Source organism: Scaptodrosophila lebanonensis, unplaced genomic scaffold (genome assembly GCF_003285725.1).
Source record: "Scaptodrosophila lebanonensis strain 11010-0011.00,11010-0021.00 unplaced genomic scaffold, SlebRS2 tig00000101-arrow-pilon, whole genome shotgun sequence".
Classification (NCBI taxonomy): domain Eukaryota; kingdom Metazoa; phylum Arthropoda; class Insecta; order Diptera; family Drosophilidae; genus Scaptodrosophila; species Scaptodrosophila lebanonensis.
Window position 1 is genome coordinate 2635996 of NW_022060569.1, and position 9344 is coordinate 2645339.

The following is a 9344-nucleotide window of genomic DNA, read 5'->3' on the forward strand; positions in this document are numbered from 1 at the left end:
TGTTCCAATTTCAGCTTTTGTTGTTCATTTAATTCCCACATATCTGGTTCCGGCTTTACTTCATCCTGGTCCACATAATGCGCCACTCTATCAGCTAGCAATTCATCGAGGACAAGTCTTTTAACGGCAGGCTTTTCCGGAGGAATTAATTGTGGAGCCAAATTAAACAGCCGCCAAAAGTCGCTGCCGAAATACGCGTTCTGCCCGAGCGATGGGCATACATAAAACTCCACCTCTTTGGTATCCCGCCCAATTACGGCTCGATCTTCACCGCCTGCTGTTTTCATTATTGAAATGTATTTTCTGGGCACCACGCCAATCTCTTTCAGTAGTTCAAGACTGCCCTTGCCTAGCACGCTTACCGAGGCCCCGGTATCCAGCAAACCGCGTAGCACATGGCCTCGTACCAGTACTTCGGCAAAAATCCTCGGATCTGCTGCTCCTTCGCGTCGCACTGCCTCGGCTACCAGCTTCTTCGTCTGCCTTCTTACTCGGAATCGTGCTCGGGCCTTTTTAACTTTGGCGGTCACCATCCTCATGCCATCCAGCTGATGTTGTTCTATTGCGCGCCTCCAGATTTGTCCGCATCTTTTCCTCGTACGGTAAAAATTTCAACTTATTACTATATTGGGTATTTTTCTTATCAAATTCTTCTTTCAGGACCGCTCCGCTGTCATCCTGATGGGCACCTGTGTTGAGCGCGATTCGCCCACTTGCTCCGCACTCCGACGGCCGTTTCCCGTGCAATCGGGACAGGTTGGACTATAGGTGTCGGGCCTGCCACACCTATAACAGAAGACGCGCCTTTCCGGTGACATGCAGTCGCGGAAACTATGGCCGGCTTGTCTGCAGTTCCAGCAAACTAACGCCTGTTGCGGACGCCTTGCCAAACGCGCCTCTTCAACTACGCCGAAATCCGCCGACTCCTCGCCGTTAGTGTCGTCGACCAACTCCTCCACTGCCGGTGGACGGTTTCCGCCACTAAAACGTGTGCCGCTGCGTGTTGGGAACACGCCTTCTCGCCGCTGGACCATAGCTTCCACCTCTACGCATTCGTCACGTAAGTGGTCTACCGTGTACACGCGCATCGCATACACATAACGAGGTAGTTCTATTTTTAATCCTTTTTTTATATATTTCATCATCTCGTTTTCAGATGGTGCTGTGTGGAGACGCGACGCCAGTTTCCTCATGGCATGGAAGTACTCCTCAACGCTTTCGCTTGCCTTCTGCCGTCTTTCGCGCAATTGACGCATGCGCTCGAATTCATCGGCGGCGCCTTTAAAACGGGACAGCATGCTTCGTTTTAGTTCTGGCCAGCTGTCTGCCCGGTGGTCCCTGACGTACTGCCAGTACCACTCGCGAGCGTGCCCAGTTACTAACAGATGGAAACTGTTTAATACTTCGGACCATGCGCAGCGACACTGCCTCTGAAGGAACTCGACCTGGAAAACGAAGTCTTCAACAGCCATTTTTTCCTTATCGCCGCTGAAAACGATGTCCCACTTTTCGACGCGGCACCATCCGGATCTGCCATTCGCCGCTACATACGGAGGAGGCGGGTCCAGCTGACCACTCCCATCGTTACGCCTGTTGCCTCTTCGACGGGCCGACGGTGCTGCGGGATTTTGCCAATTTCGAGCTGTGCTGCTGCTATTGCCAGCTCCACTGGAGGAATTAGCTGCCGCTGGCCTTGCTACTGGACGCGAAGTTCCTCTTGCTGGTGTTAGAGGTTCAGCCTGGTATTGATGCGGCCGTTTTGGCACCGCACCCCGATTCTGGCTGACTGGCGGTTGCCATGCTCCATTTGCAGCTGAATCGCCGCTATTCGCTCGCGGTTGCAAAACTTCTTTCAACGCGCCCATCAAGTCTTGAAACCCCATTCGGATTTCCTCCTGCAACACTTTGTTGATGCCCTCTTTTTGCGATTGGCGGTATGTTTCGTTCGCCTGGGCCACTGCTGCTTCTACCACCGACGCGACTACTGGCTCGGCGTCCCAGTGTACTGCTGGTGCTATGGACGGCCTCGGAGGAGTGTGCATGAGGCCACCGGTGGAAAAACCTACGGCTCCTTCTAGGTGTTCCTCCAGCACTGGATCATCATTTCTGGCCGTTCTCGACCTGGTGTTATACGCACGCGCAGAATCCTTTTCCATCTCAATCCAAAAAAAATACGCTCTGTTTTTTTATAATATTTATTTATATTTTGGATTGTGAATTTGTTCAGCTTTCAAGCAGGCCCCGAAGAAAAAATCGTATTAATTGGATAATTGTATATATGTATTCCAAACAATGAAAATGTTTGCAAACGCCCAAAACAACAAAAACAAATGGGCAAGAAAATATATGTACGCTGAATATGTATGATGGATAAATAAATAAATAGGTACAACAATAAATAGATAAATATGTGAATTGGAATAAATAAATATGAATATAGTAGTAAAAATAAAAAAACAAATCTTTAAATAAATTCACGTCCAACTTTGCACGGAAACCAAAAAAAAATATATACGCTCAACCACAAGACAAATGTAACATATGTATATGCACCAAACGTAACCAAAAAGACCTAATAAAATGTAAGCAATAAACAAACAAATTTTCTTTTAAACTTCTGTATATAGGGGCTGAGACTCACACTCAGCCGGAACCCAAACACGGCTCCTATAATATCTACGCCTGTACAGCTGCCCTACGCCACAATCCTGCAATATCTGTTCGCTGCTACATTTATCGCCTTGACGGCGATGAACGACAGCCAACAAATTAAATGGTTGCTTCTTGACACCCAATTCTGTTTTGTGCACCATCTGCTCTGGCTCACCGTGCGTAGCGGTGCATCGCAGGCGACTTTCCTAGTCATCCTGGGCCACCGGTACTCTACGTCCACCAGGCAAACACGATGACACCACAGCGACAGTGCACCAACGAATTGACGCAAGAAATACAACAAAAACACTGAAACGAAATAACAAAAAAAACGCGCATTGGAATCCCCCCATAGTACCCCTTGCCTAGCGTCGTTCCAAATGGCAGTCGCAAACGAAGGGCTCATACTCGCTCCTTCGTGACTTACTGTCCATGTCACACACGCTTGCAGTTGGTGCTATAAGGGATTCCGTCCCTACCATACCGATCGTCGGCCCCTAGCCATCGGCTTAATTTTTTTTTTTCCTATCTAAATTCTCCGCCTGCGTACGGCGGCTGCCTAGACTCCTCCCCAAAAGTGGTACAGGGCCCTAAACAACTCCACCTACTCCTTGGCATTAAAAATTCAAACATCCAAAATTGGGCGCCATATTGTTACGACTACGCTTTTCCTCTTGGGCAACGCCGGCTGGCTCATCGGAATTCTCCTTGGGTGTGTGGTTCCAACCCTATGCCCGCGTGAGTCGTACAATAACCGATAACACGGTTCCTCCATCGATAAACAAAATGCCATCACTACAATAAATTCGACGCGCAATATACAAAACCGAATTCAAAACGTAAACAAACCAAAAAAAACTAACATAAACTAAAAGAACCGTAATGCGACAAAAAAACAAATAAACGGATAACTCCCTCAAGCCATCCGTACGAATACGGGTGACTGTAAAAGGAGATTATATACGTGCGGACGGACAGAAATTGTGGCATCGGACAACTGTGTGGGATTTTGCTGTTGTTATCCCAGGCGTACCCACCCTGCCTGTATCCAAAGGCAAAATGTTTCTTGGATACCCTTTATTTGGGCCGTGCTTGGGCTATTCCATGGCAAAGGTGAGTCTCCCGCCCCTACTGATGCTGCTTTAATGCATCATCACCAACGGTGCGACCATTAAAATTAACAATTAATTTTCAGTTTATGTGGCTACAAACATACATATATTTCAGTGTGATTGAGTGTGAGTGCAAACAATGTAAACATGGAACAAGAATTTTTATATAAAAACAAAATAAAGAAGGCTTGCCAACGGCCAATGCGGTTCTTTATGTGCGCAAACATGCAAGTATGTTTATGGCAAATAAATATAGATATATGTGTATGTGTATAAAAAAATATGCGCGGTACTAAAAAATTATAGAAAAATGTCTAACCAAATCCTAACGAGAGCTCTCGACGGTCATGGGCGCAATAGAAATATAAGACTAATATAAAACACTGCGCGCTACTGCAATTGGCAATCTTCGTACAATATAAGTGTATAAGAGTGTGAATTTTTTATTAATTAAATAGAGCGCCAAGCTCTGTCTAGGTGCCACTTTCTGCCTCGTTTTGGTTTTAATGATCTATGTATATATATTTTGTTTTATCTTCTTTTTTTTTTCTCTTTTGCAGAAACTTCAATGGGGCGGCGTGTGGGACCCTGCAGGCGCAGCCCATACAAAACGACACGACGTAAGGCGCGCGGGATCTCTGCCTGATGTTGCTGCTCAACCGCGAACAATAGGCACGGCGCGTGGCCAAGGAACGGACTCACCGGCTTTCTATCCTCCGCTGCTGATGGCGCAGACGGACGTGTCTGCTGTTGCGTTGTGGTGGCGCCGCTATTGCTGCTGCTACTTCTCGGGTGGGCGCCTTTGCTCCGGCTGCCACTGTCGTTGCTGCTGCTGCCGTTGAAGACGCTGGTGCTGGATCTGCTGCTGTCGTTGTTGCTCCTGCTACGATGCAGCTCGTGCTGCTACTTATGACGGCCGCTGCAGCTGCTGTGTATGGTTCCACCGCTGTCCGAAAACTTGGCGATATGCCGGAAAATCTATATGCCAAGGAACAAAAGGCATTTAAGCACTGGTCGGCACATTTAAGTGGATATACAGGTATGTATACATCGGCATTAGTTCTGCCTTGCATCTATATCCTTATGCTCACCTTCGAACGGCTTCTGGTTCTTCCTTTCCTTTTTCAGGTTTCAGCACGGCCTCCAGTTCACCAAAAGAAAACACTGCCTCGTGGGTCTGCACCGTCGCCCCAAAAACAGGAATGGCGTGTTGCGGCTTGCCTTTTATAGGCCGGATGTCGTATGCCTGCGGATTTTTACGTCCTTGCGCATCCGTTCATCACGGCCTTGACGTTTCCCCACTTTGAGGTGCCATCGGGACACAACCCTGCGCCTGCGTGGCTGCAGTTGCCACCATGGTGCCTCGCTCGGTACCGCTAGATGGCGCTGCAGTACCTTTATAAATTCTTGCCGCCTTCCGTAGCGCTGCCACCTTTTATTCTTCGTGACCAGCCCGATGCAACATCACCGCAAATATCCAAGTGGGCGGACGCTCGTGCCCCGAAGTGATGTTTGCGCGCATCAAACGGCTGGTGTTGTTGGAGTCCTCTGCTTCGAGTCCGGCGTTGCCTCGGATGACTACTACCGCGGCGCCCAACGTAGGCCACACCCACTCTTGATCTTCAGGTGAGTAGCTCTGGCTGCATCCTCCTCCCTATATTCATCCATTCTGCCTTAGGACAGGCGTCACACTCGGATATCCTTTGCGTGGAATACCCCCAGCAAGTTCCCTTGCAAATCTTCCAGCTCGTATGCGTTGGTGCCGATGGATTTCCTTACGCGAGCTTTTAGAAATTTCCGCGCGAATTTCGCATTGAACGCGCGGCTGAAATCACTCAATGCAAAGTTTCGCCGGTATACCTCCTGACCGGGCGCTAGTCTTAGCCGCCGCGCACGCCGGTTATAGCGAACGCTACTGCGCTCATACGCCGCATGCAATTGTGCCTGGATTTTCTGTTGCAACAGGGATTGCCTGTCTGCTGTACACAACGCTGCGAATTCGTGCTCGTCTAAGGACCTTAATTTCCTCGCCAATCGGTACTGCGAACCGTGCAACATCATATGTCGGCCGAATAGTGCGAAAAAAGGCGTTACTCCAGTCGCAGAATGCACGCTGTTTCTGATGGCCACTTCAATTTCCGGAAGGTGTAGGTCCCACTCGCGGTGATCCTGCCCCAGATACGCCCGTATCGCGGACAGTATAGTCCGGTTCACCCTTTCGGACGCGTTGCTTTGCGGCGAATACACCGGTGTCCGCAGATGCTTAACACCGTAGCCCTCCATCATGTCTGCAAACTGCTTGGACGTGAATTGCTTACCATTATCGGAGTGTATGACTTCTGGAACGCCGAACGTATGGAACACTTCGTTCACCAAGAAGTCGACGACGCTCCGAGTGGTGGCCTCTCGCATCGCCTTCAGGAACGTGAATTTGGTGAAGTGATCTACCACTATGAATATGAAGGCGTGCCCCTTCCTTGATCGCGGATACTTGCCCAAGAAGTCTATGTATAACTTCTGGAACGGCCTCTCCGTGACGACTTCTGCACCCATTCCCACCTGCATCCCGTAATTGGTGGCTTTCGTCTCTTTGCAGACCACGCATTTTCGGACCACTTCAGCAACGTCTTTGGCCATTCCCGGCCAATAAAACTGCCGCCGCAGCCAGGCAAACGTCTTCAACACTCTTCCATGAGTTGACGCTTCGGTATGGGCCTTCGATATAAGCATGCCGGTTAGCGCACGCGGAACCCACAGTTTCCACACACTGCCTTCGAGCTGATCTTCTAGCCGATTGAAGGATGTCTTTTTGTAGATCACCCCGTTTTCAATTTTTAAATCAGGTAATTTATCTTTTTGACTTTGAATTTCGCTAATCAGCTCCCGATGCTCCTCTGATTCGAATTCTGCGGTTTCGATACCCAACAGGTCTTCTGGGAAGAAATCCAACTCCTCTAAAGTTTCGGCTTCGGTGCTTCTGGACAGCATATCCGCCACGATGTTGTCGGAGCCCTTCCGGTGCGTGATTTCAAAGTCGAAGCCCTGGAGCAGCAACGACCAACGAGCCAATCGCCCGGACAAATCCTTCATGGACATCAGCCATTTCGAACTGGCGTGATCGGTTATGATTGTGAATGGCATCATTTCGATGTATGGCCGGAATTTTTGTATCGCCAATACCGCCGCCAAGCACTCCTTCTCGGTCACCGAGTAGTTCACCTGGTGCTTGTTCATCTTGGCAGAAAAGAACGCAATGGGCCTCTCGTTTCCCTGCAAATCCACCTGGAATAATACGGCTCCGACGCCAATATGGGATGCGTCACATTGTACAAAAAATGGGCGTGAAAAATCCGCGTGTACCAGCACTGGCGCAGATGTGAGCGCCTTCTTCAACGCCTCAAATGCTGCAATAGCTTCGCCACCGAGTGAGAACCGACCTCCCGATCGCTTTTTCAAAGCCTCAGTGAGCGGAGCCGCTAAGGTGGCAAAATCTTTAATAAATCGCCTGTACCACCCGGCGGTTCCTAAGAAAGCTCGAACCTCCTTTACGGACCTTGGCACCTGTATGCGCTGTATCGCCTGCACCCGTTCTGGATCTGTTCGAAGCACGCCGCCGCCCACGATAAATCCCAGGTATTTCAACGTTTTAAAGCAAAACTTCGACTTTTGTAACCCTATCGTCAGGTTTGCCTTCTTGAGGCATTCAGCTACTCTCTTCAGGTACTCCAAGTGCGTATCAAAATCAGCCGCGAAGTCTACCAAATCGTCCAGATATACTTTAACGTTGGACCTCAGTTCATTCGGTATAACCTTGTCCATCAGCCGGCACAACCTTTGAGCGGCGTTACACAACCCGAAAGGCATCATGCGGAATTGGTACAACGGTCGCCCTGGTACCGTAAACGCAGTGCACCTTCTACTGGACTCCTCCAACTCCACCTGCCAAAACGCAAATTTCAGGTCCACACTGGAAATATAATATGTCTGATCGATTCCAGATAGGATTCCCTCCACGCAAGGTAGCGGATAGGCATCTTTGACTGTCAGTTTGTTCAACTTGCGGGCATCGAGGCAAAAGCGGTTCTTGCCCGGCCGTCGCACTATGGTGGTGCGGTTACTCCACGGACTATCGCTTACCTCGATGACGCCAAGCGCCAGCATGCTGTCCACCTCATCCCACACAATCTTCTGCATAGCGGGTGATAGAGGGTAGTGCCTGTCTTTCACTGGCTCTGCTCCGCTGACCAATTCAATTCGGTGAGTCTCCAAAGTAGTCTTGCCTAATCCCGCTTCTTCGAAGGTTAAAAATTCTTTTTTTACTTGTTCCAATTGCAGCTTTTGTTGTTCATTCAATTTCCACATATCTGGGTCAGGCCTTACTTCATCCTGGTCCGCATAATGCGCCACTCTATCAGCTAGCAATTCATCGAGGACAAGTCTTTTAACGTCTGGCTTTTCCGGAGGAATTGATAGTGGTGCCAAATTAAACAGCCGCCAAAAGTCGATGCCGAAATACGCGTTCTGTTCGAGTGATGGGCATACGTAAAATTCCACTTCTTTGGCCTCTTCTCGATACACCACTGGTAAACGCACTCGCCCAATTACGGCTCTGTCTTCACCGCCTGCTGTTTTAATTATCGAAATGTAATTTCTGGGCACCATGCCAATCTCTTTCAGCAGTTCCAGACTGCCCTTGCCTAGCACGCTTACCGAGGCCCCGGTATCCAGCAAACCGCGTAGCACATGGCCTCGTACCAGTACTTCGGCAAAAATCCTCGGATCTGCTGCTCCTTCGCGTCGCACTGCCTCGGCTACCAGCTTCTTCGTCTGCCTTCTCACTCGGAATCGTGCTCGGGCCTTTTTAACTTTGGCTGTCACCATCCTCATCCCATCTAACTGATGTTGGGCAAAAATTCTATTACGCGCCTCCAGATATGCCCGCATCTTTTCCTCGTACGGTAAAAATTTCAACTTATTACTATATGGGGTATTTTTCTTATGAAATTCTTCTTTCAGGACCGCTCCGCTGTCATCCTGGTGGGCACCTGTGTCGAGCGCGATTCGCCCACTTGCTCCGCACTCCGACGGCCGTTTCCCGTGCAATCGGGACAGGTTGGACTATAGGTGTCGGGCCTGCCACACCTATAACAGAAGACGCGCCTTTCCGGTGACATGCAGTCGCGGAAACTATGGCCGGCTTGTCTGCAGTTCCAGCAAACTAACGCCTGTTGCGGACGCCTTGCCAAACGCGCCTCTTCAACTACGCCGAAATCCGCCGACTCCTCGCCGTTAGTGTCGTCGACCAACTCCTCCACTGCCGGTGGACGGTTTCCGCCACTAAAACGTGTGCCGCTGCGTGTTGGGAACACGCCTTCTCGCCGCTGGACCATAGCTTCCACCTCTACGCATTCGTCACGTAAGTGGTCTACCGTGTACACGCGCATCGCATACACATAACGAGGTAGTTCTATTTTTAATCCTTTTTTTATATATTTCATCATCTCGTTTTCAGATGGTGCTGTGTGGAGACGCGACGCCAGTTTCCTCATGGCATGGAAGTACTCCTCAACGCTTTCGCTT

At 49.6% G+C, this 9344-nt stretch overlaps 1 protein-coding gene across 1 annotated transcript; it reads left to right on the top strand.

Annotated features, from left to right (window-relative positions):
- Positions 1-722: 722 nt before the first annotated feature.
- LOC115628100 lies at positions 723-1531 on the top strand. The gene is made up of 2 exons (XM_030524081.1): positions 723-1060; positions 1157-1531. The coding sequence occupies exons 1-2, from the start codon at positions 817-819 to the stop codon at positions 1249-1251; spliced, it is 339 nt and encodes a 112-aa protein (XP_030379941.1). The 5' UTR covers positions 723-816; the 3' UTR covers positions 1252-1531.
- The last annotated feature ends 7813 nt before the right edge of the window (positions 1532-9344 follow it).